Source organism: Myzus persicae, unplaced genomic scaffold (assembly GCF_001856785.1).
Source record: "Myzus persicae strain clone G006 unplaced genomic scaffold, MPER_G0061.0, whole genome shotgun sequence".
NCBI lineage: Eukaryota > Metazoa > Arthropoda > Insecta > Hemiptera > Aphididae > Myzus > Myzus persicae.
This window is the reverse complement of record NW_019104131.1, coordinates 1,728-28,145: the sequence shown is the minus strand read 5'-3', so window position 1 is coordinate 28,145 and position 26,418 is coordinate 1,728. Positions and strand designations below refer to the sequence as shown.

General features: G+C 30.7%; 6 protein-coding genes and 1 pseudogene across 6 annotated transcripts; 2 read left to right on the top strand and 5 right to left on the bottom strand.

Annotated features, from left to right (window-relative positions):
- Nucleotides 1-215: 215 nt before the first annotated feature.
- On the bottom strand, nt 216-1,755 carry LOC111039061 (cuticle protein 19.8-like). The gene is made up of 2 exons (XM_022322342.1): nt 1,004-1,755; nt 216-887 (listed from the first exon to the last, which is right to left on the bottom strand). The coding sequence occupies exons 1-2, from the start codon at nt 1,013-1,015 to the stop codon at nt 480-482; spliced, it is 420 nt and encodes a 139-aa protein (XP_022178034.1). The 5' UTR covers nt 1,016-1,755; the 3' UTR covers nt 216-479.
- A 1,035-nt stretch (nt 1,756-2,790) lies between these two features.
- On the bottom strand, nt 2,791-3,637 carry LOC111039064 (cuticle protein 19-like). The gene is made up of 2 exons (XM_022322344.1): nt 3,510-3,637; nt 2,791-3,389 (listed from the first exon to the last, which is right to left on the bottom strand). The coding sequence occupies exons 1-2, from the start codon at nt 3,519-3,521 to the stop codon at nt 3,057-3,059; spliced, it is 345 nt and encodes a 114-aa protein (XP_022178036.1). The 5' UTR covers nt 3,522-3,637; the 3' UTR covers nt 2,791-3,056.
- Nucleotides 3,638-6,281: 2,644 nt separating this feature from the next.
- LOC111039060 (cuticle protein 7-like) lies at nt 6,282-7,039 on the top strand. The gene is made up of 2 exons (XM_022322340.1): nt 6,282-6,393; nt 6,475-7,039. The coding sequence occupies exons 1-2, from the start codon at nt 6,382-6,384 to the stop codon at nt 6,895-6,897; spliced, it is 435 nt and encodes a 144-aa protein (XP_022178032.1). The 5' UTR covers nt 6,282-6,381; the 3' UTR covers nt 6,898-7,039.
- A 1,944-nt stretch (nt 7,040-8,983) lies between these two features.
- Nucleotides 8,984-15,664, bottom strand: LOC111039066 (annotated as a pseudogene).
- Nucleotides 12,053-13,035, top strand: LOC111039057 (cuticle protein 7-like). The gene is made up of 2 exons (XM_022322337.1): nt 12,053-12,187; nt 12,333-13,035. The coding sequence occupies exons 1-2, from the start codon at nt 12,176-12,178 to the stop codon at nt 12,843-12,845; spliced, it is 525 nt and encodes a 174-aa protein (XP_022178029.1). The 5' UTR covers nt 12,053-12,175; the 3' UTR covers nt 12,846-13,035.
- Nucleotides 15,665-19,868: 4,204 nt separating the features above from the next.
- Nucleotides 19,869-20,784, bottom strand: LOC111039058 (cuticle protein 7-like). The gene is made up of 2 exons (XM_022322338.1): nt 20,651-20,784; nt 19,869-20,498 (listed from the first exon to the last, which is right to left on the bottom strand). Exons 1-2 carry the CDS (start codon nt 20,660-20,662, stop codon nt 19,986-19,988), a joined length of 525 nt encoding a protein of 174 aa, XP_022178030.1. The 5' UTR covers nt 20,663-20,784; the 3' UTR covers nt 19,869-19,985.
- Nucleotides 20,785-24,352: 3,568 nt separating this feature from the next.
- On the bottom strand, nt 24,353-25,349 carry LOC111039052 (cuticle protein 19-like). Its single transcript, XM_022322334.1, has 2 exons — nt 25,214-25,349; nt 24,353-25,091 (listed from the first exon to the last, which is right to left on the bottom strand). The coding sequence occupies exons 1-2, from the start codon at nt 25,295-25,297 to the stop codon at nt 24,516-24,518; spliced, it is 660 nt and encodes a 219-aa protein (XP_022178026.1). The 5' UTR covers nt 25,298-25,349; the 3' UTR covers nt 24,353-24,515.
- Between the last annotated feature and the right edge of the window lie 1,069 nt (nt 25,350-26,418).

The window sequence follows — 26,418 nt, the reverse complement described above, 5'->3', positions numbered from 1 at the left end:
TCAATCTTCAAAATAATAATAATGTACATAATGTTGTTTTAAAAAGTACTCATGAAGAAAATAAGTTACATATTTTCATCGAGACTTTCAAAAGAAAATGCTCAAAATAATATTTTATCTTGATTTATTTGTACGCTTGACGACTTAAATTCTTGGATGCTCGGAAGTAGGAAGATATCACAGACATCTCAAGGATGGGTTATCATCCACAGATGTTTATTAAGTTATGTAAACTTATGTAACATTTATTTGGACGTTACAAACTATTAGGTTTACGTAATACATTAATAATACATTTTTTGGACTTAGAGGAAAAACATCGTGTTTATTAAAATTGCAAAAATATTATAATATATTCATACAATAACAATATTATAAATATGAAAAACAATTATGCGAGTCTCAAAAATCAGGCTTGCTGCATACTATTATGACATGTCAATATGTCATCATAATAATATTGCAACAAAATTATATTCTCAGTTCATATGATCGTAGTGTTCTTCTAAATCATTCACCGGGTTTGGGAGATATGGCACCTCATGCTCAGCTGAGTCAAATGTTTGTTCTGTAGACGAAGGCTTTTTCTGTGGTTGGATTTTCTTCACTTCGGCTTTGAAGCCGTGGACGTCATCAGCTGTGTATTCCACCACACGAATGGAACCGTCTGGTTCGACTAGGCTGTACGTCCCCTTGACCGAGCCATGCCCGTCGCCAACTTCGTTGTGACTTTTTTCGTCACCGGTTACGGGGTCGTGAACGGCATACTTGAAGTGATACGAATTGGACACTTGCGAATGATGTTCGTGTTCGTCAAAATCGTCCAAAGACGGAAATGACGCTGTGAGATTCAAGAAAGTCATGGCCACGGCAAACATGATGTATAGCTGAAAATAATAGTTCAGACAGATTTGTTAAAAAAAAAAAAAAAAAACAGTGAAATGTATCCAATTTTTTTGCTAGTTTATTAGTTCGATATAACTTTAGTAAGATTTTTACTCACCTTAATAGTCATTGTCGGTTGTTTTAATTTCTAGAATTCTGTGTTGTACTATTTTTATCTCTTTTTTTCTGTTGCTTGATACACTGAATGACAACGACCCGCGACCGTTACTGCAAACAGCTAGTCTACCAATTTATGTGGTTTACCTATTGTATATGTACACGAATCCCTCCCCAGTCGAAGAAGATTTCACTCGTATGAGAATGATATACCTACATTTACAATTAACACCTATAATTGATCTGTGCTATCTAAACCGGAAATGTCTAGTGAAAATATATTAATAATTATTACTCCCGTAGTCTAGAATAATGCCGGTGTAATATAGTTTATAAGGATTAAAAACATCATCACGCGTTTAAACATCAAGTGGTAAATTAACAGTGAATGTATGTTGTAAATCCTGTATACAGCTATAGCCTATAGGCGAGTGTACCCGAGTAGCGGAACAGTTAGAGCAAAACTTTTTTTTTTTTTTTTTTATTTGAAATAAACAATCTGTACAGTTTGCACAATAAGCTTATATGATAATAGTACATGATACGTGACAGGCGTGATTTAAGCAGCCACCCATTAGTGACTCTTGCAGACAAGAGCAAAACTTAAATACAAATTAATTTGATTGTTTATATAATTTTCAACACGTATTCTGTAAGTGGTATCTGATAATAATTCGATTTTTAAAAATGTAATAATACCCGTAAGTACTAGGTACGAACATAAAATGTAACATTTTTTGTTATGCAACATAAATATTGTGCTCTGCTTTCCAATGAAATTGGAAACGTATTATCATGGTTTTAATCAGATTTGATCAAAACTGTGATATACTGAAAATCAAATGAAATATTGTATTTCAATAATAAAATTATTCAATAATTGATATAACTTCTAAAATTAAATTATGTTTTTAGTTTTGTCCAGATAAACTAGATTATTTAAAAATCTTAATTATATTATGCACAGAATCGAATAAAATATAATAATAATATATTTTACTTTAAGTTGTTCGATTGTTTTTCATTAAAGAATAAAATATACCTTCATGGGTATACATTTCATACATATTAAAAATTAAATTATTTATGGATATCATCTAATAAAATGAAAGTTCTAAAAAATCTTTAAAAATGTTCCACAATTCAAATAAATAAATCTTTAAACCATTGCATGTAATGGCAGTTATCAAATTTGCATTTCCAGTCATAAGCTATATAATTTTTCAATTATTTTTAATTTGTTTGGTTAATGATGTTTATTTTATTGAGCATTTGCCGAAGACTATTGTTTGACAAATAATTTTATTTTTAAATACACCAATGCATTACAATTTAAAACGTTTCACCGTATCGATATTTTTTGATTACAAAATAATACATTTCCAGATTAGGAAGACAAGTCAAATAGAATAACTTTTGTGCTCTTGATATATTTTTTGGGTGTAGTTATATCGTAATTCGAAACCAAATAATGACAAAGGGAAATAAATGATTAAAAATGACACTTTATTTAATGTATATAATTATACGAATAGGTTTTATTATTAATAATTCAAAACATAAAAGTAAATACAACTAAAATTGTGTTAGTTTAGATTCGTTTACAACTATATTATATAATATTATGTACACAGTGATATGATGAATGAATGATAAGCACATGAGGATTTTTGTGTTCGACGAACAGAGGTATATATATATAATATATATTACAAAACGGGAACACGACAATTTAAACAATATACAGTAATTTGTTATTATTAGGTATTGATCAACAGGGGTGGTTTGTTGTGCCAGAGCTCCGTTTCGGTGCTCTGTGTCCGTCTTAAATTGTCTCGACGGCGGCGGTGACAATAAAACACACCCGCCCACAGCAGATCGTACCCGTTGTCGTGTACCTACATCGGTATAGTATTATTGCGACAGCGATTCACAAATAATAATATTATGTCCTCGGAAGGCGTGCGCGTGATGAAAACATGATGAGACGAAGAAGCGATAGACGTTGTTGGGGATCACATATTAGAATGTTTTGGGGAAAAAAAAAAAAACTATTAGTATGACGGTTTGTAGGCAGAGTACGAGGGTGCGGAGTAAGCTGGCTTGTAGGCAGCTGGGGCGGAGTTCTTGACGACGGCGTTGAATCCGTTGTAGTCGTCAGCGGTGTATTCGACGGTGCGGGTGGAACCGTCGGCTTCCAAAAGGCTGTAGTAGCCTTTGACGTTGCCGTTTCCGTCGCTCGATTCGCGTTGGCTCTTGACGTCGTAGGTGTGTGGGTCGTTGACGCTGTACTCGAAGCTGTATGGGATGGGTGCGTACTTGGGCTCCGGGGCGTAAGCTGCGTACTGGGCGGCGGCGATGGACGCGCAAGCGACAATGAAGAATACCTGAAAAATCAAACGGAAATGAAAAATCAAAAGCCGTTTCGACTGCGGTGATGTTTTCGTGCGGTTCATGTATTGTATGATATTATATTTTTTAAACTGCACGTCAGCGCAGTACCATACCTTGGCGATCATTTTGAATGGATGTCGTTTTGAACGGTGAGAAAATATTGTGTTTGTTCTGTCGGCGACAAATACAACTCGATGACTGATAAATTTCGTGGTTGTTGTCGCAGTATTTAAATCGAAGATCGGTGTTACTTTTTACCCATTCCACGTTGTTACATTATTGTGTTTCCCCAGAGAGTATGTATACGACGTGAACTGGTTATAATTGAATTTAGTTAAATATTTGTTTCTGTAAAAGAAATCATCCACGTGGAAACGTTATACCTACTGTTTACAGTATGTTTGAATTTATTATTTATTGTGAAACGGATAAAATAAATTACAAATCGAGTGAAAGGTACAAATAATTTAAAAAAAAAATGTATCTTATGTGTAAATGTATATGTATTACATAAAATTGTTGCGTTAGAATACTGTGAATTATTATAATTATTACAATTTACATTCTGGCGGGTTTACAGCTTTAAAATATACTTAAAGAAAAGAATATTAATATGGGTTTATCTATAAAACTAAATGATTACATTTTTAAAGTAGGTCCCTACCTATCGAATATTTATAAAATATACCTTGATATATGTACAAAGTTAATCTTAAGCTATTTGAATGTAATTGGTAATTACTGTTTGGGCAGAGTTTTGAATTCATCAATTACAGTTCGGAGACTTAAATAATATGAAAATGTATTCAACTTAATGTTTGATTGTTGGATAAAGACATTTCTATTTTTTTTTAAATTAGGTGCTTTATTATAGACATTTTTCGAAAAAAGTTTTCAACAATTAAAATTATTTATTTATTTTAATCGTTTAATAATACAATTTTATAATTTTTACTGTATAAAAATCATACATTAATCGTTGGAAATAATACCTATTATAGAATATTTGCACGAAAGTACCCAATAATATATTAAAAAAAAATAATGAAAAAATGATTGAATAGTATTGACAGTGTAGTGTTTGGACTTTATATGGTCTCTAGAAACAATATGACTGCAGATATTTTGATTGATAACATTAGTGTAACAAGGAGTGTTATATTCCCTGAGGACCATTATTTAATACAACAAACTTGTTTTTATACTGTCCGTTATTTACTTTTAAGACTGTATTAACCATATAGAATAACTGTGATGAATTATGATTATTGGTTTTGCAACAAGATATCTAAACTGCAAGTTTTGAAAAATATAAATACGATGTTATACATAGATGTAAAAATGATCATAAATTAGTTCTCGAATATATACTCAAAAATATGACAGTGATAGAGTTTTTATTTAAATATTGCAAGCATAAATGTTTTATAATTTAAACTCAGGGTATCTAAATTGTATGTTAAGGTAGTTAAGTTTCCTATGGTATTTAATCAAAACTAATTTTATATTAAATAATAAGCATTACTGTTACAAGCTTAATAGTGAACACAATGACCCACAAGAGTTTATAAAGTTAGAGTCAGTTACAGGATTATGTGTATTACATATTAATCCCTGACACATTTACTATTTTTCAAATAGCTCAATATTATCAAAGCGTACTTTAAACATTTTAAATAATTGTCGACTTAAACAATTATTGATTGTTTTACATTTCACTTACTTACTAGCAAATAGTGAATTGTTTAATATTTAAAAAAGCACAAAACAAAAATAGAACACATAATAAATGTAATTTTTTTTTAAATATACCAATTTGACATTTGTTGCATTTCTTTATTTGTGTTAACTATAATAGAGGAATAGGTTTTGAATATTTGATCAATTTGGTCGTTTTGACATTTGACATCCAAATATGTTTTATACAATAGAAATACAATTTGACATTTTGTGAATAAGTACCCAGTGTTTATAATAATTTTTTAACTAAATCAAACTATTTATCTAACCTAACCATACGACGCAAATGCTATATTAATTAATAAGCGTAAGATATTTCCATCTTAATTCTCTCACAGCGTAAAAAAACTGTTTGCCTACTCACACATCACAGATCCAAATCGGATAATTTGTCAATTGTTATTTACAGCAATATAGTGTTATTAATCATATAATTCATAAGGGCTATGATTGTAAGCATACAAACAAGAACCAACATTTTCATATTGTATTCATGAGAGAAGTCACACCATATGATTACATAATATGCATTGCTGAAAATATCAAGAAAAATAACTAACGATACAAAATAGGTATGCATTTAATTCAGCTACATTCAAACCATTAACAGTATACATAGTTATTAGTAATTAGATATTTGACAATACAAATCTGGCTGAAAGTCCCTCTAAAAACTCTTTATTGTTTACTAATTAAATACTTTATATCGACATAACTATATTCAGTTTACAAGTAACCGGTGAATTACACAATATCGAGTTTTTGTTAATATCATTTCTCGTTTGATATAATATGAATATTTTTAGATATTATGGCTGTACTTAACCTACCTATTCATTGTATCCCTTTTCCACCACAAGTCTGTAACATAAAATTAAATATGTGATTAAAATGCAGAAACAAGTTGCTACCTACATGTTCGGATTCGAATACTTTTTTTTTGAATAGAGTATACGTGAACGAAGATGATTATATTTTCAACAAACTTGAAATATAGCAAAACGATTTTAATACGATGCATAAAAAAATGGTCCAACAAGTAGGTAAGCCACGGAGTCGTCTTCATCTTAACCGGTTCTTGTAATTGAACAACGACACAATGAGTGCCAAATGTAATATTGGAAGGGATGCTGTGACAAATTTTTTAGCATAAATACTGAGTGTCCGGTCTCCATAATCATCAGTTCATTTGTGCACACAGCTATCGAATAATTCATCTAAACAACCGAAAAACCAAAACCGAAAATGGCCGCTAAGGTAAGTCTATTCGAACGTCAACGATTTCTTTAATTATTTAACTTTGTGATGCTTATAATGTTTTAAAATTGTGTCGAACAGTTGATCATCTTCGCCGTTTGCGTGGCTTCTGCCCTCGCCCAATACTCTACCCCCGCTTACAGAACGGCGTACGCAGTGCCCGCATACACAGCACCAAGGGCATACGCCCCAGAGCCCGCATACGCCCCAGCCCCATACAGCTTCGAATACAGCGTAAACGACCCACTCACCTACGACGTCAAGAGCCAGTCCGAATACGCTGACGGCAACGGTAACATCAAAGGATCCTACAGCCTTTTGGAAGCCGACGGTTCCACCCGCGTCGTCGAATACACCGCCGATGATCACAGCGGTTTCAACGCCGTCGTCAAGAAAATCGAAGGAGGATACAAGGCCCCGTACACCGCCCCCGCCTACAAGGCCGCCTACCCAGCATACACAGCACCAGCTTACAAGCCAGTCCCGTACAAGGTATTCCACTAACAACTTCTTATCAATTATTGAGTCGCGACACTAAATAGTCGTGCAGACAATCATAACATATTATCCATATTATTGTATGTCCATCAACCAAATATGTCATCAATGTATTTATTTTGTAAATAAATAACTAATCAAAATAACATCGAGTTTATTTTATTTATTTTATGAAGTTGTATTAGACAGCGTCATATCAATACATTACCAGTAAGTTTATACATTTTTTTTTATCAAATTTACAAAAAAATGTTCATAAACAAGTGTTAGGACATATTTTGATAATGCACCCATGTGAAAATTAAATTATAGTTCCACTGGAAAATATAATTGTGTTAAGGTTTGAAAGGAATTTCAATTTTATCTTATTCATATATTTTTTATATTTGATAGTTGACATCTACTAAGCACAATAATGAATATAAAATGGTATCTGCAAAATGGTGATTATAATCATACATAAAATCAATACAATATTCAACCTTTAATTATAAAATTATAAAATTATAAATATAGTTTACTATAGCCACCTATCTGTTAGTTGTAACTATCAGTTTACAGAACTGTTAACTTTAACTGTACAACTGATAGATGATAATATTAAGTATGGTTTAGTTATTGATTATTGACATTGCTTAGGATTATATTTTTTCCTACTACCTGATCCTACATTGCGTTGGTCATGTATAAATTACCATGTATCCTTTTTGAAACTCCGTCAAATGTAAGCTGTGCAAGTATTTATTACACAGTTATTTTTACCAAATAGAAGGTATATAGACCTAAAATTGTATCCTATAACATAATAACTATTTGGCAATAATTTATAAATAAAAAATGAGTAAAGCACCGCAGTACAGAGGTGTCAAGACCGTTCAGAGGAGCCAACATAAATTTGAATTCACTGATATAAAATCATTGTATATGTAAAACGGGTTTGAACGAAGACAAAAATTAAAATGTCTATTAAAAAAATATGTGTAGCTACTTTTTAAATATTTTTGTTACAGTATGTGCGGTTTCTAAGAATCGTTGATTCAAGTTTTCAATTCTTAGCTAATGGCTAATTTTTAACTAAAAAATAATTTGCAAATATTCGTGATTTTGTCGGTTTTTATCGAAATCTGTACTCTAAGTACTAAACATCAATCTTGCATACTAATATTTAATATTTTTGAAGTGATCAATAAAAATGTCGAGGAACATTACATAACATTTTTAAGCTGATTAATAAACCAAAGAATTTTTATTGTTACCTACTTACAGAACAAAATAACTAAAATATTAGTTACGACTATATTAGTATGATAATTATTATTATTATTATAATTCTTACTATTACTATTCCTATTAATATTCCTATTACTATTCCTATTAGCTCTATACCAGTTAAGACATTTTGAAAATATTGAGGTGTATTCAAAAATTCAAAATGCTAATAAAAATATCTGGTGAAAAAATTAAATATTAAGGTGTCGTTATTTTTTTTTTAAATACAATGAAATAAGAAAATATTGCTGTAGGAGAAATTGGTTGAATACCCAATGTATAAAAATATGAATTTCAAACCCTAATACACTATGTTCTTATATGTATCAACGTATATTTACTAACTTTGACTCATTCTGCAAAGATTGAATTTGTCGTAGCAAAATTAAATAATGCAAGTGGCTTAACCTATACTTTTAAACTCCTTTAAATGTAACTGTAAGCTACATATTAATTTGTTCACATTAATTTTGGTGGTATTGACCAAATGTAAAAATATAAAAAAAGGTCTAATGTTATATTTAACTATAATAGCTATTTTCTCTCTGTGACCAATGGAAACATTATACAAACAAATATATTTGCTTTTCGTGAGCCATAAAATCCCTGGCAGGAATGCAGGGTGTAAAAATTAGGAAAAAAAAAATCAGAGATGTTCAATAAGTACACATTATTGTATGTATTCGCACAATAAATACAAACGTTGTACCAATAATTGTCTTATATATTAACACGATATATGGTATGACTTTAGAACCGCGGTTCAATATGAACTTGGTGGCCCATTCATGAAAACATGAACAACAGATGATGAAGAAATTTAGGTTTACACGACTAAATAAATTAGTATGCTGGTTTGTATGCTGGCTTGTAGGCCGGGGCAGAGTATGCTGGTGCGGCGTAGGCTGGTGCAGAGTAAGCCGGTGCGGAGTAAGCTGGTGCGGAGTAAGCTGGCTTGTAGGCAGCTGGGGCGGAGTTCTTGACGACGGCGTTGAATCCGTTGTAGTCGTCAGCGGTGTATTCGACGGTACGGGTGGAACCATCGGCTTCCAAAAGGCTGTAGGATCCCTTGACGTAACCGTTGCCGTCAGCGTATTCGGATTGGCTCTTGACATCGTAGGTGTGTGGGTCGTTTACGCTGTATTCGAAGTTGTATGGGGCTGGGGCGTAGGCGGGTTCTGGGGCGTAAGCCTTTGGTGCTGCGTAAGCGGGTGCTGAGTAAGCTGGCGCTGAGTAAGCGGGCTTGTAAGCGGGGGCAGAGTATTGGGCGAGGGCAGAAGCCACGCAAGCGGCGAGGATGATGAACTGTAAAAACAAAAAAAAATATTTCCTAATTAAAAACAATAATTTTTTATTATTGTAATAATTATTATTTTTTACTTGAATAAGATTCGTGTCAAAACACAGCCATTTTAAAACATCGAATTAAAATAATTTTGACTTACCTTAGCGGCCATTTTAGCGTAGTCTTGGTTGTTTGGTCAAAGTATTGGATGACTGTGTACAGAATAGAACTGGTGACTAAAGAGACCAGAGTTGTGGTATTTATGCTATAAATTGGTCACAGCATCCCTCCCATTATACGGAGGTTCAATTTTCTATTGGCAGTTAGTGTATATTGTCTGTATATCATCAAAATAGAACCGGTTGGGGCGTAGACGCCCGTGAAATGCATTTAATTTATATTAATGACAATGTTTGAGGAATGAAAATATGGATCAAGTTCATTAAATTTATAAATTTCGTTTACTTATTTTAATGCTTCATTTAAAAAAAAAATGTACTCTCACGTATATGTATGAATAACCGTTTACTGTTTACCCTCCCACTCATATCGAACATCTATAATTATCCAATTATATAAGTTATTTTAATTATTGTATTGTACTTATTTATTTTTTTGTATTTCTGGACCACTGTGTAATGCGTTTATGTGTCCAATAATATTATACTTAAATAGACGTTTATATATGTATATTAATATTTTTTTGTGAGTGACTTAAACCAAATGCAATTTTAAATACCTTGACCTAAAAAACAGATAGGTGGTAATTTATAAACGCACCTAATGATATAGAGTTAAATTTTCTATATAATTAATTAAACATGAAAATGATTAAACAAATTCAGGCAAGTTAATTTATATAAAATAAAAGTTTGAAGTAAAAAATTCGTAATTATTAGAATATATTCTAATATACAAATATATTAAAATATATTTAGTTTGTTTGTATTCAAATTCTTGTTTACTGAGTTCTGATATATGTATTTTAAAAACTTTTCAAAATAAGTGGCTGTATCTGTATTTGAATTATTTGAAGTAGTATATTTTATAACAGCCTATTATTTTATACAACGTATTTTTAAATGCACAATCTTTGACAGTTGTCTTACATGCTCCACGGGACGACTACGAATTGGTTCCCAATTGTAGAATTGGTTCCTGGGTTGTCTACAGGTAATATGCGAGTTGGTTCTCGGGTTGTCTACAGATAACAAACGAATTGGTTCCTGCAAGTTTTCGTGATAATACAGTCTTGTTAAATTAACTTTTCTAATTATTATGATATATTCAACCAGCAACAATTTCCTTCCCATTTATTTAGACTTAGGACTGTCTATTTTTTTTTTATTTTAATCTAAGTGAGCTTCTTCGCTTTATATATGTTTCGCCTTGCACCGCTTTTAATTGTCCAATCAATAAAAAAATATTTGGGTGGGTGGAATAAAATCTAGAATTCAGTTTTCCGTGAAACAATTCGTAACAGTTTGTTGATCGTTCCGAAGTGGCTGAAAAATCTGCCCAAATTGTTGGTAAAAAATCATTATCATTTTCAATATAATTTTCAAGTACCTACATGGTCAAAAAAAATAAATGCATCAAGTTTTTCATGTACAGGTTTTATAGCCATCAACTCAACATAAACGTTTTGTATTATATCAGGAGGCAATAAAGGTAATCCCATAAACTGATAAGGTATTTTATTCGGGAACCAATTAGAACAGTTGTATACTGGAAAGTGTTTTTTTCGGAGACCAATTTGTACACTTTAATTGACCCGGGAACCAATTCCACGTTCTCCGATCCACGATCGGTTTTCAACCTTTGTGTGAATGTGACTCATATGCCAAACTATTCCTATTTTTTGTTAGAATGTTTTCAGTTATAATTATGACCATTTTCCATACATGATGAAATGTACAATATATTTTGACTCTCTTTGAAATATTTGTAGATATGACGAATATTCCATTTTTGAGTTTTTTTTAAAAAAAATGTTGCTGATAGCTGAAAAATATATATGCAAATTCAATATAAAGTTGATAGTAATTTAGTATTTTAAAAAAAAGTTGAGCTAATCTATAGTAATTTTGTATGATTATATATCATAATATTCCTAAAAATTCAAAACGTGCAAATTATTTTTAGTTATAAGCTTATAAAAATAATGGTTTTAATATCTATTACTAGAAAATTTAATAAAAGACTCCTCATAAGTTTTTCCACCCTTATAAAAAAAAGTTTTCCATGAAGTCAAATTAATTTTGTTAGTGTTTAAAGTTTGAATATTTAAGAAGTTGGATATTCAGCCGATTTCTTATTGAGTAGTTTTCTTATTTTGTTGTACACCCAAAAAGAATCACGATATATGGAGACTTAAAATATTCACTAAATGTTTATATAATCATTTCCCATACACCCTAATATTATAAAAATACAATTCATATTTTTAATGAACTTGATCCATATTATACTTCTTGTACACTATTATTTAATATTAATGAAATGCACTTCACAGGCATCTACGCCCCAACCGGTTCTTTTTCGATATTATACAGACAATGTTATATAGCTGCTGGTAAGAAATTGTACGTATAGTGCCATAAACATATGGAAGGGATGCTGCGACGAATTTTTAGCATAAATACCACAGCTCTCGTTTCTATAACCACTAGTTCATTTCTGTACACAGTCATAGTATAATTTGACCAAAAAAACCAATACAACACTAAAATGGCCGCTAAGGTAAGACAATATTATTTTGGTTACACGTTTTAAAATTATATTTATATAATTTATAATATACAAATCTGTTTTTAATATAAGAAACAAAAAATATGGGGATCGAAAAATGCATTGTTTTTAATTTGGAAACGTATTTTTACCACAGTTCATCATCTTCGCCGCTTGCGTGGCTACCGCCCTTGCCCAATACTCCGCTCCAGCTTACAAGCCAGCGTACTCTGCGCCCGCTTACTCAGCACCAAAGGCATACGCCCCAGAACCTGCATACGCACCCACACCGTACAACTTCGAATACAGCGTAAACGATCCACACACCTACGATGTGCACAGCCAATCCGAATACAGTGACGGAAACGGTTACGTCAAGGGATCCTACAGCCTCGTCGAAGCCGACGGCTCCATCCGCACCGTCGAATACACCGCTGACGACTACAACGGTTTCAACGCCGTCGTCAAGAACGAAGGTGGATACAAGGCCCCGTCATACTCTGCCCCATCATACTCCGCACCAGCCTACAAACCAGCATACTCTGCACCTGCATACTCTGCCCCAGCCTACAAGCCAGCATACTCTGCACCAGCATACTCTGCACCAGCTTACTCTGCACCAGCTTACTCTGCACCGGCCTACAAGCCAGCATACAAGCCAGCATACTAATTTTTTAATTAGATGTGTAAACAACTACTCTTCATCGCCTTTTTTTCATGACTTCTTCGTGTACACCTCTGGGCCATCGTGTTCATATTGAACCATGGTTTTAAAGTCATAACATGACATTCCAATTTGATAATTGGTACAACTTACGTATTTATTGTGTAAATATATATAACAATGTGTATTTATTGAATATCTCTGGTTTTTCATTTCTTATTTTTATACCTTGCAGTCCTGCCAGGCATTTTTTGGCTCACGAGAAAACGAATATTGTTTCGTTTGTATAGTGAGGCCATCGGTTACAGAAAATATGTAGTGATTAAAATCAAATTTAACTTTAGACATGTATTTTATATTTTTATATTTGGTCAAAACCACCTAAATTAATGTAAAAAAGTATGTGTTGTTTATATTTAGCTGTGTTTAAGACTTGGTAAGAAACTTGCATTATTTAATTTTGTTCATGAGTAACACCTCACTGTGCAAAATCAGTTATAAATTATTATTAAAGTATGTCTTAATAATATAAAATAACATGACCTGAGTGATTCATCATTGGCCATAATCTAGCCGTAAACACCGAAGCTTTGAATGTGAAATTTGATCAGTAGTTTATTTTTTTGATTAAGTGACTTACTAAGAAAGGGTTTTATTAAATTGTAAAAAGAGTGTAAGAATGAAAAAGTTATACCTAGGTCGGACATTTCGATGGCAAGTAAAAATGGGCAAAAACATTACACTTTTTAGGATTTGCCACAACTGCCATCGTATCATAAGCCGCAATCTTGCCTACAACAAAGTGCTCTCATAGTATTTATTATATTTTAGACTTAAAAATCTTGATAGAAGATTCCTGGTAAGTTTTTTTTTATATAATTTTAATTGAAAATTTATAAAAAAAACAGGTATTTTAATTTTTAACAAAGAATAATGATTTAAATTATTTTTTCAATTTTTATCGTTAGTTGTTTAAAAAGTAAATTAGTATTTTTATACAAAAATTACATTTTCAAATGCAATTTTTTCAGAAAAAATGAATTTGACCTACTGTCTTCCTGAAATTTCTAATACCAAAATTGATTACTTTATAGCAATAATATCATAAAACATACCTATAATATAGACTGACATATCATCTTCGCTTACTCTCGTTTTTCTTATACAATGATTTTATACCATTGAATTTATACTTAACACACTAATTCACTGACTCGTCTGGGCACCTAATGTATATCAGAGTAGCACTTACTTGTCGACTTTACGACTTTTTATTTTTTATTTTTTGGATTTAAATATCTTAAAAAAATAAATATATAAATAATATTCTAATTATCTATGGAAACTTCAAGTAACATACTTTTATGCAATTAATAAAATATTTTAAGCGTATTAAAAGATTATTTATTTGAAATAAGTTTAATCTTTAGTTTATATAATACCGGAAACACAATATCATCTTAGGTATTCAAGGCATTGAACAACACATATTTAATACCCAAATGTGGAATAGATATGTCAGTCTTGTAAAATTACATTAATCAATTATATTTCATTTATACTTGACATTTTTATAGAAATATTTGTGATACGGGTAAAATTGACTTATAAATTCTCTAAAAATATTTCAATGTATATGTGATTAAAATTACATTTTTATAAGTGAGTAGGTATAACATTATTCAAAGTACCCAGATTGGAACAATGATACCTTCGTGAGTTCTGAACACTTCAAAGACTCACGATTTTCTACATTACCCGAATAAAACAACCCAAATGTATTACATTTTTGTTTATGATGTGATCAAAATACGAAAATCAACGGAGTGTATAAAACAGGACTATGAGGTGTAAAATAAAATAAAAGTCAGAGATGTTCAATAAATACACATTATTATATATTATATTTACACAACAAATACATTGGTCGTACTCATTGTCTCATATATTAATATGGCGTGGTATGACTTTGAGATCTCGGTTCAATATGAACGCGATGGCCCAGAGGTGCACATGAAGAAGTCATGAAAAAAAGTGGTGAAGAAGAGAGTTGGTTCACATGACTAAAGAAATTATTAGTATGCTGGTTTGTATGCTGGCTTGTAGGCTGGCTTGTAGGCCGGTGCAGAGTAAGCTGGTGCAGCGTAGGCTGGTGCAGAGTATGCTGGTGCAGCGTAGGCTGGAGCGGAGTAAGCTGGTGCGGAGTAAGCTGGCTTGTAGGCAGCTGGGGCGGAGTTCTTGACGACGGCGTTGAATCCGTTGTAGTCGTCAGCGGTGTATTCGACGGTACGGGTGGAACCATCGGCTTCCAAAAGGCTGTAGGATCCCTTGACGTAACCGTTGCCGTCAGCGTATTCGGATTGGCTCTTGACATCGTAGGTGTGTGGGTCGTTTACGCTGTATTCGAAGTTGTATGGGGCTGGGGCGTAGGCGGGTTCTGGGGCGTAAGCCTTTGGTGCTGCGTAAGCGGGTGCTGAGTAAGCTGGTGCTGAGTAAGCGGGCTTGTAAGCGGGGGCAGAGTATTGGGCGAGTGCGGTAGCCACGCAAGCGGCGAGGATGATGAACTGTAAAACAAAGTTTAAAAATTAGAAAACAATTTTTTGCAATCACCTCTAATGGTTTATAAGTAAAAAATATTTTGTTTAAAAACGCGACCGTTTTAAATTTAAAACTACGATAATCTTAACTTACCTTAGCGGCCATTTTAGTGGTTTGTTTTGTTGTATTGTCAAATGACTGTGTGCAGAAATGAACTGGTGATTATGGAGACCAGATACATGGTATTTATGCTAAAAATTTGTCACTGCATCCCTCCCAGAGGTACCTGGTGAACAATATCCCACCAGCAGCTATTGGTGTTGAACGCCGAACAAGAACCGGTCGGGGCGTAGACGCCCGTGAAGTACATTTCATTTTTTTTTTTATAGATTGTGTTTGAAGAGTGAAAATATGGTTCAAGTTCATACAAAATATTTCTTATATATTTCGTTTACGTTCACACTCTATTTAAAATACATTTTTTTTATTATTCACCCGTTCATAGACGGATGCGAGTTTACGAACCTACTCATTTTGATAATAATCACCTTATATAATATTATATTATTCACTTTTTTAACTTCGATCTGTTGCTTTGTATTATTATGAACAATATATTTTAAAATTTTAAAGTTCATCACTGTAACGGTGACAATGAATAATATTTAAAATAACTTAATACACCAGATTTATTTTATTGATTTGTATGGCAAGACATCTCACTGGGTAAACAAATGTTAAATCGACTATTTAAATAAATGCTTTTATTAGATTTGTGAGTCTACTTAAAAAGAGAGTGAAATCATTGACGTTGGTCGGTGATCGTATTTTTTTCAAAAAAATTGAAAAGAAGTATTATAAAAAGTAAAATATTAGGTTGTGTATTTGAGTGGGATATGGTATATTTGAAGTGAAACTTCTTACGAAGGGTAGACGAAAAATATTTACTATTTTAACAAGTTTTTCGAAAAATTGATAGCGTTACTATACGTCAAACGTTACACAGATAGGAGTTTATTTTTTCCAGCCTCATTTAATAAACCTATCCTAATTTATTAAACCACCACAGGGTAATGATAAAGAAATTATAAAATTAATTATTTTTATCATAATTCATTATGTTATGCATGTTGTAAAATTTGTTTGGCTCTTTTATAATTTTCCTTTATTGTTTACATTTCTTACATTATTTACATTTTACTTATTTGTGTATTTTTAATGCTTAAAAATAATAAAAACAAAATAATAACAATTTGTTTTATTCATTTGTTAATTTCTTCTGTTACATTTTTGCCTTTTCTACTGAGTTCAACTATTTGTTTTGCTTTTGACATTATGGGGAAGTAAACAGTTTGATAGTCTGTTATTGTTTTAGTTTTTAAGTATATGTGTATATATATATACAACAGAGTGCATTTTAAGTATTGGGTAGGTATCAAGAACTGTATTTTATTCATGAACTAAAAAATATGAAAAAAAAACTGGTATGTAATACCGAAAGCATTTTAGTTAATTCAATCATTATTGTTAAAACAACACTGGATACAATAGAGTAAAATGGTAAGTAAATATACATAACCATCAAGCATTAACCCTTTTATCACTTGAAGTCTACAAAAATAGTCAAACAGATGTTAGTCAGTATGAAAAATATCTTATTGCAATAATTAAGTAATGGTAAATTATGAAGCACAAATTATACGATATTTTTTTTCTGAACTGTTCGATACATAATACTAATTTTACACAACTTCTTGACTTAATCCTCTTTTTATGCTTATCCACAATGGATAACTGTCAAGATAATTTATTTATATAATTATCTTAACAATTTGAGAATTTGAAAACATGCTATATACGAGACCAGTTTTTAGGATTTTACTGTTTTGTACTTTTCTAAACAATAAAGTAAATAATATGTAAATATGAAAACGCAAGGTAGCAGTTGTTGATTCAATTACTCTATACCATCAGTTTTCAGCCTTTGTGTGTATGTGACCTAAGATATTTTTCCAGTCATTCATACGGCTTTTTATAAAATAAAGTTCAAAGAAATTTCTTTTGCAGAGATTACAGATTTGATTCATAAAATTATTGATCTTATCAAAAATGTATTAGCACTGTCACTAGTGACCATCACAAACAGATTCGTATTACGTACTTCAAAATATAGGGTGTTTCATAAAGAACGCAGTGTTTAAAATTCTGTGTAATTTTTTGTTGTTTGGTAGGTGGCTCTTCTAATAATTTTTCTGTTACCTATGGTTGTTGAGATTTTTAGTGATCGACCATTCTATTGTGTTCCTATTTTGTTTATTTTTTCATCATTTAACGGTATACAATCGATCAACGTTCTTTGTTTATCGAACCTATCATTATAAACACGTCGAGTGTGTTGCGGTAACTGTTGAGCAACTTTGTGCGATCCTCGGACACCATGAAGCACTGACCTCAACTACAATAACAATAACGAGGCTGGTCAGTTAATTTGAAGAGACAGTATCAACTGCAAAATTAAAGGGCAAAATTTAAAAAAAAAATGCAGCGTTCTTTATGAAACACCCTTTATATCTTTATATAATATGTACAATATCTTATATGCCGACTGTTTTTATACGCATATAAATATAATTAAATTGAAATATTATAAAATGTATCTTTAGTATTTTCTTGAGTTTAATTGTAATTACTTGAAAAAGTATAAGAAAAAAATTCATAAATTGCAAAGTGTAAATAAAATAGAAATTTAATAATTAATAATTTTACATTTCATTAAATTGTTTCAGTTATGACTAGATACCTAGTTCACAAGCTTTTTTTTAACGTTATACTATGCGTATTTTTATTTCTTCTTGAGTTTATTTCCAAGTACTATTCGTTCTATACATTTGTATTATGTTTACTTTATAAATAAGGAAAATAAAAAATGTTCTTTGTTTTTTTTTTTTGAATACTTAGTAATCGTTCTATTTTATTGTTGACCTGTGTTTTTGATTGTCGTGTGCATATTTAATGTCTTAGTCTTAAAGTATTTTGGACGATAGATAAAATTTTAAACAGTAAATTATAAATATAAATATGATTATAATCGTATATAGGCACCCAAAATTAAGACATTTATTTGATTTATGACATTAAATTTATAAATAATTAAAAATATTTTACCTTTAAAATAAACTTACCAACACATTGTAAAATTATATTTACCCCAAACTTCACCGTTTGAATTCTAAATGCATAACTCTACAAATGCTTAGTATTTTTATTAAATTTTCATTAATAAGCTCGTACGGATGAAATCTAAATTCTTAATTTTAACACTCAGAGAATGTACAAAAAAAGTAATTTTAATGTCCTTTACATAACAATACATTGTTTTAGTTTATACCTAAGGACACTTGTTTATATTTCTTCTAGGTAATGTTTAAGAAAACAAGATCCATAAACACAAAATGCATACCTGCCTAATTACTTAAAATCATCAAAAAATGTAAATGAATAAAACGAGAAGTCAATCACAGTCTGCAGTATACACGATAAAATTAATTTTTAACATTTACTTAAATAAATAATCAATCAAGGTTTTTTTTCCACCTTAATTAAACATTTAAAATCTAAAATATTGTTAACATCTACTGAAAAGTACGCCATTTAAAAAGCATTTTAAATTTTAAAAAAACACTGAAAAACGTATTTTATGGTTGCGACGACTTTTGTAAACATTTAAACGTTAAAAGTTTATGAAAAATTACAATTTTATGTTTATGATATTTTCAACTGCTCTAAGACCACCTAATGAAATTTTTTTACTTAGAAAACAATTAGAAACATACATTTAAAAGAAAAGACTGCAAAAATAGTACATTTTAAACATCAATAATGACAATATAAAAAGAAGACAAAAAGTTTAAAATATCCAAACAATTATTAAAAATTAAATAATGTCTAGAAAAAAGTTTTTGAATATTTCCATTTATTAATGTTATTCATTTAACTATTAAAACAAAAGTACAAAATCGATTTTGTGAAAACTCGTGTTGTGTAAATATTTCAGTTTTCTCATATTATATGTATTTTTCTATGGTAAGTCAGTACTTCTAAAGTTCTAAGTACCAACTAGATTCAATTTTATATCAGACACTACCTTTAAAGTTGAATGTTAAAGCATTTTTACTGGAAAATAACCAGGGATGTTATAGTTTTAAAAATGATTCTTGTTAAACGTATCTTAAGATCAGCATTATACTGAGGCCATATATTTATGGCTAGTTTTATAAATACTTTTCTACACTTAATTTTTTAAATTTATATGTATAATAATTGATCTCCAATCAAGGATAAGAACAAGTGTATTATATTATATAATTACACAATTCAAATAAATATTGGGAGAACACTTTGCAGATAAATTAGTAGATAGGTGTACCTGAAATTTCGAGTAGACAAATGTAAAAAACCTTTTGATATTATTTAATTCACTATTTATTTACAAAATAAACACAACGATGACATAAGTATGGTTTGTGAATAGGCAATAAAGATACTATTATACAAAATAATATGACTGAGAGATGGCTGTCGTAATCAATGGCATGACTAGATAAATGATTAATATGCTGGCTTGTATGCTGGCTTGTAGGCCGTGGCAGAGTATGCGGGCGCTGGGTAAGCTGGGGCGGCGTAGGCTGGCGCGGAGTAAGCTGGTGCAGAGTATGCTGGCTTGTAGGCTGGTGCAGAGTAAGCTGGTGCAGAGTATGCTGGCTTGTAGGCTGGTGCAGAGTAAGCTGGGGCCTTGTATCCGCCTTCGTTCTTGACGACGGCGTTGAAACCACTGTGGTCATCGGCGGTGTATTCGACGGTACGGGTGGAACCGTCGGCTTCCAAGAGGCTGTAGGATCCCTTGACGTAACCGTTGCCGTCGCTGTATTCGGATTGGCTGTGCACGTCGTAGGTGTGTGGGTCGTTCACGCTGTATTCGAAGTTGTACGGTGTGGGTGCGTATGCGGGCTCTGGGGCGTAAGCCTTTGGTGCCGAGTAAGCGGGAGCGGAGTACGCTGGCTTGTAAGCCGGGGCGGAGTATTGGGCGAGGGCGGAAGCCACGCAAGCGGCGAAAATGATCATCTATAAGAGAATGAAATATAATTAAATCGAATAAAAATATAAATTTTCTTTAAACTCATGAACCATGACGTGTATCATATAAAAATACGTATCATGTTAGATATGTTTTCCATAGTAATATGCCATAATGTCATCAAATAAAATATAAATACCTTGGCGGCCATTTTATTTGAATTGTTAGAGCTGTGTTGTGTGTGCTTGGAAGTCTTGTGTCTTTCAACTGATAGCTGCTCACTAATGATCCTCCGTATTTATGTTGAAGTTTGTTTCGATATCATCCCTTCCAATAAATATGATTGTTACACATGTATGTTATTATTGGTTATAAAATATATACTAAAACCGGTCGTATCATATTCATTTTCACCTGTGTATTGCTGAAATGGTTACCGCCCCTTTACTTAACAATCCTTTCATATGATAAGTAGATCAAAATTATTTATATGATATAATAATATCTTAATAGCAACTACACTTTTATTATTTTACCTATCTAAACGAAAATTGTATTGAACTAATGCTTTGAATTTTTTTTCATTATAATCTGTAATCAAAAATCTTTACTCCTTTCAAGTTTAATATTTTTTCATTGCTCTGTAATTGTTTTACCTATACTTTTTCGTTCATTTGTTCTTAAAGTATTTTAACTTACATTAATCATAAACGTTATAACTGTGTTGTATAATAAAAATGTTGGTATGAGGAATTGTTAATAAACTCAATAGTATTAGGTTTATATCTTAAATTGATATTAATCAATGTATACTATGTATTAGCATATACTTAATATGTATTTTGGAAAGTCAACTTCTTTATTATTAATAATAAATTACGATTAGGAAAATTCTTTTACTTTTAAAGATATTTAATTGTTATCAATTATCTAACAGTAATAAGATATGTTCTAAACTTACGTAAACACTCATCATTGCCTTGAAAAATAAAAATGATTTTGGGAAATATTTAAAAATAATTTTAGGTCATCACTAATCATTGTTCCTGAAAACAATTTTTTTTTTTGAACGTCTGTATACATTTTTAATTTAATATTCTAAAACAGAATATTTTCCTGAGAATTTCAATGTATAAAATTTAAATTTTGAACTCTCAGTTAATTAATTATAAACTTATATCTTATAAATAATTTTAGTTTGAAGAATCGAAGAGGATTGGCCAGAAATTCCCCACAAAACGTTGTCTACTTCACCACTTATAACATTTAAAAATACTTTCAAAAGTAATTACTAATTAACTGATCGTTATAAATTCAATTATTATGTATTCAAAATATGTTTCCATAGAAAAAAACTCATTTGAAGTATGAAATTAATATTATATACTAAATAGTAAATATACCATCTGTCTAAAAAGTAGAAATATTTTATAGCTATAATGATAACAAGGAGAAGTAGGTTTGCCAATTTGCTGTACATCAGGTGTTGAGTTTAGGTACATCGTCATTGAAAAGGTATTGCGTATTTAGGTAACAAAAAACGATTCTGAGCGCTGACGGTTTGTCAGCCTATAATATTACTAAATAGGTATATTTACTATTTTACTATTAACAATTACTATTAAAGTAAGTAAATTAAATCCATCCAAAATATTATTTTATTTTTGAAAGATACTGAACTGTACAATCTAATTTAAGTTATCATTATATGTAAAAACAAGCCAATGGTCACGTTATCGAGACTTTTTTCTTAATTAAAAAAAATAAAAATAAAAAAATAAAGTAAGTAAGTTAAAATCATTTTTGTCGAAAAAATTGCATCTAAAATGTAATCGTGTGTTTAAAACATAATTATATACCTACTCTAAAAGTTTCAAGTACCCAATAATAATATTTTTGAATTACACCAAAATAACTATAATCATTACTATTTTTTTTCTAATAAGTAACTTCTTCCAAATTTGAACTTCAAATAATTATAAAATAAAACTTCGTAATTCATTTTTTAGATTTTTTGGTTACAGAATTCACTACTTATATGGGACACTATTAAATGTTCACTCCAAAAATTGAAAATTGTATACATTTTTAACCACCGAGTAATCAGTACTTTTTCAATTTGAGAAATTTCAACAAAATATAAATTTTAAATGCTTATAAAAAATTCTAGATTATTTTTTCAAAAATATTTTTAAACTGATATTGTATGAATGTGTTGTTATGAGCCTTATACTAATTTTTCAAGATTTTTCAAGCAACAAAAAACATTTTATTGACATTTAAATATAGAAAAACCAAAAAAACCAAAAAAACTGCAAATTGAATTAGATTTTCTAGAATCTTGCATTAAATTTCCAAATCATAAATATAAAAAGAAAAATTCTTACGAATTTTTAACACAAAATAATTTTCAAATTTTCTAAATTTTTACGACTTTTTTCAAAAATTCAAAATTCAAACGCTCATAATAAATCATTGGCGATTTATATTCCACTTTTTTTTTAATTTCCAATAACAACAACTTAAGCTTGCATTTTATTTTTGAGTTTTTCATTGAGCTAAAATTTTTTTTACATTAGTTGAAAAAAAAAATAATTGAAAATTTCATATACCTATAATAAATAAATAATACAACATGAGTCAAAATATTTGGAATTTTATGTTGTACAAAAAAAGGATATACAAATTAAGGAAACATTTCGTGTATTTACGGTATTTTTTTTAGTGGTACACCAAAAACAATTACTCGTAAAAATCTCAGTTTTTTCTTAATTTTTCGTTTGTTTTTCCTGAAACTTTTGAAAACAAAAAAAACTGGAAATTCTTTTAATTTGACCTCTCGAAGTAAGTACCCACTAGATTCACTTTTCTATCAGAAAATGTGCTGTTGAAGACAATTGAAGAATATTTACTATACCAAAAGGTTAAGACAGACAAAAACCCAAATCATTGTAAAATGATTCAACGCTCCGCTCCGAACCTAAAACATGCCTATACAGTGACCTACATATAATATAACATGTACATTATTTTCCGTCATAATAAAGTACCAAAACATACTCTGATAAGTATCTATATTCACGAACTACATACGTGTAACACATTCATTAATTTATATATTATATAATATTATTGGTACTGATTACTGATGTTGTAAGTATATGATTTCTATAACAATAACCATAATTATATAGACAATACAATTGTGTTATAATTTTTAAATTAAATTATTTAAAATGCTTTTGTTGTTTAATACTTCAATCAGTTGGATAAAGAAAAGTTATCCGTTAGGTTGGCATAAAAAAGTCATTCCATGACTTAATTAACTTAATACAAACAGATAGATTTAGATAATGAACTATATGGCTGATGGCAATTTGCATCGTTTAAACTTAAATAAATCATAATAAATACAACCCATGAATGCAATTTTTTTATCATAAGGATTGTATTTTTCACAATGTATAAATTAACTAAAAGTTACTGAGTAACAAATGAGTTCGAAAACGACAGACAAATATTTTGAATTCGTAAAACATAATGAATTTTTTTTTATCACATATAATAGATACTGTTTTTCTAAATAATTGCTTTTGAACGTTAGCATTCTTCAAAAGCTGACCACCATCAAGTCCAGTTCGATATTATTATTTAAATTCCAATACAATTTAGATATTCATTTAAGCATTCACTGTATATGTATTAAAATGCACACACACAAACACATATTATTTTTTGTATATAGGTACATTATCAATACACATATAGATCTTAGAAAAATTCATTTCGATGAACTGAAACCAACAAAATTGTAAAAGTTCCTGTCCCCGGTCTAAGATGACGACGATACGACGATGGTTATCGTCAGAGGTATAGGAATGTGAAAATAAAGTACAACTGATTTGTAATATAAATCAAATAAATAATTTAATATTTATTTGACAAATAATTTAACAATTGAATAAATTAAACATGTTCGGGTGATGAGAGAGTCAAATTAACTAATAAAATGATTAAAGTAACCATTTATAGTTAGATGTTGATGGTTTAGCGTTGGCTGGTGCTTAGTAAGAGTGAGCTGGTGCAGCGTAGGCTGGGGCGGAGTAAGAGTGAGCTGGTGCAGCGTAAGCTGGGGCGGAGTAAGCGGGCTTGTAGGCTGGTGCGGAGTAAGCTGGTGCGGAGTAAGCTGGTGCGGAGTAAGCTGGTGCAGAGTAAGCTGGTGCGGAGTAAGCGGGCTTGTAGGCTGGGGCGGATTTGTAGGCTGGGGCGGATTTGTAGGCTGGTGCGCTGTATCCTTGTCCGTGTCCTTCGATTTTCTTGACTTCAGCGTTGAAACCGTAAGAGTCAGCGGTGTAGTCGACGACGCGGGTGGAACCGTCGGCTTCCAAAAGGCTGTAAGTTCCTTTGACGTTGCCGTATCCGTCGCTGTGCTCAGATTGGCTGTGCACATCGTAGGTGTGTGGGTCGTTTACGCTGTATTCGAAGCTGTAAGGTTTTGGGGCGTATGTGGGTTCCGGGGCGTATGCCTTCGGTGCGGAGTAAGCGGGCGCCGAGTAAGCGGGTGCGGCGTGATGGGATGGGTAAGCCGGGGCGGCGTATTGGGCGAGTGTGGTGGCCACACAGGCAGCGAATATGATCATCTGAAAAAAGAATAACGAACATGAGTCTTACGAACTAATATCATAATACCGATGCGATTGCACAGACGAATCGATTGAAAATTTTCAAATTTACACGTGTAGACTGTTCATAATTTTCTTACCTTAGCGGCCATTTTTGGTGTGTTGTTTGGATTAATTGATTTAATCAAATGAACAGAACAGAAGTGACTGGTGATTATGCTCATCGACTGTGGGGTATTTATACAGAAATATCGAAGGTAATTTTTCCCTCCATGTTTCATCGTTACCAAATTTAATTGACAGTAGACCGGTTGTTTAATGTAGTTCAATTTTGTCCAGTGAAATAATTAGTGTAACTTTTTATTCAAATCAGACCAGTAATTTTCGAATCTGTAATCTATATAATATATATTTTACTATATTTTAATATATTTTCTATACACCATACAATTTTCCAAAATATTTCGACTCTTGTTAAACTATTCGTAAGCATATGACATTTTCGATACTTTTCGTTTTTTTTACTAATGTCGATAAAAAATTTTTGCTACTCAAGAAACTTGAAAATGTAATACAAAGTGTCTCGTAAGTCGTTGTTAGTGGAAATTACAAAAAAAATTGAACTTAAATCCACAATTATTTTTTTATGGGCGTTTGAATTAAGAATTTTGACAAAATTCGTAAAAACCACGAAAGTTAGTAGATTATATTGAGTTAAATATTCATAAATATTTTTCTTTTTACAACTACGATTTACTATTTTCTACCAGAAAGTCAAATTAAATTTTTATGAGCTTTTAAAGTTGAAATTTTTACAACATTGTATGTTCACTGGATTTCTCAAGTATCGATTTTCTTATTTTGTTTTAATTCAAAAACGAATTATTTTCTACTCTTGAAATTCACACCATATGTTTATTCCATCATTTCATATACTTGATGAAATTAAAAAATAATTTGACATTTTTTAGCTGTTGAAGGACATTTTCAATTTTCATTTTATTTTTTATTTTTTTTCTCTAAATGTCAATAAAATATTAGTGGTTGGATCAAAAAGCATGGACATTTAATTCAAGACTCTTGATATATTGTTACAATTGCAGTTGAAAACTATTAAAAATACATTGTCAAGGTTTTTATTATAAATATTTAAAGTTAAAATGTTGACAGTATTTTTATCATCAAAATGTACGAATAATTTTATAGGTAAAATGTTGTTTCAATTTTAAACTAAGGGTTAAAAATGTTAAACCAACCTTGAAAATTAAAAAAAAATTTAACAAGTATTTTATTCTCTAACCAAAAAATCTAAAAATAAACATAAACACAGCTTTTTTATAGTTAT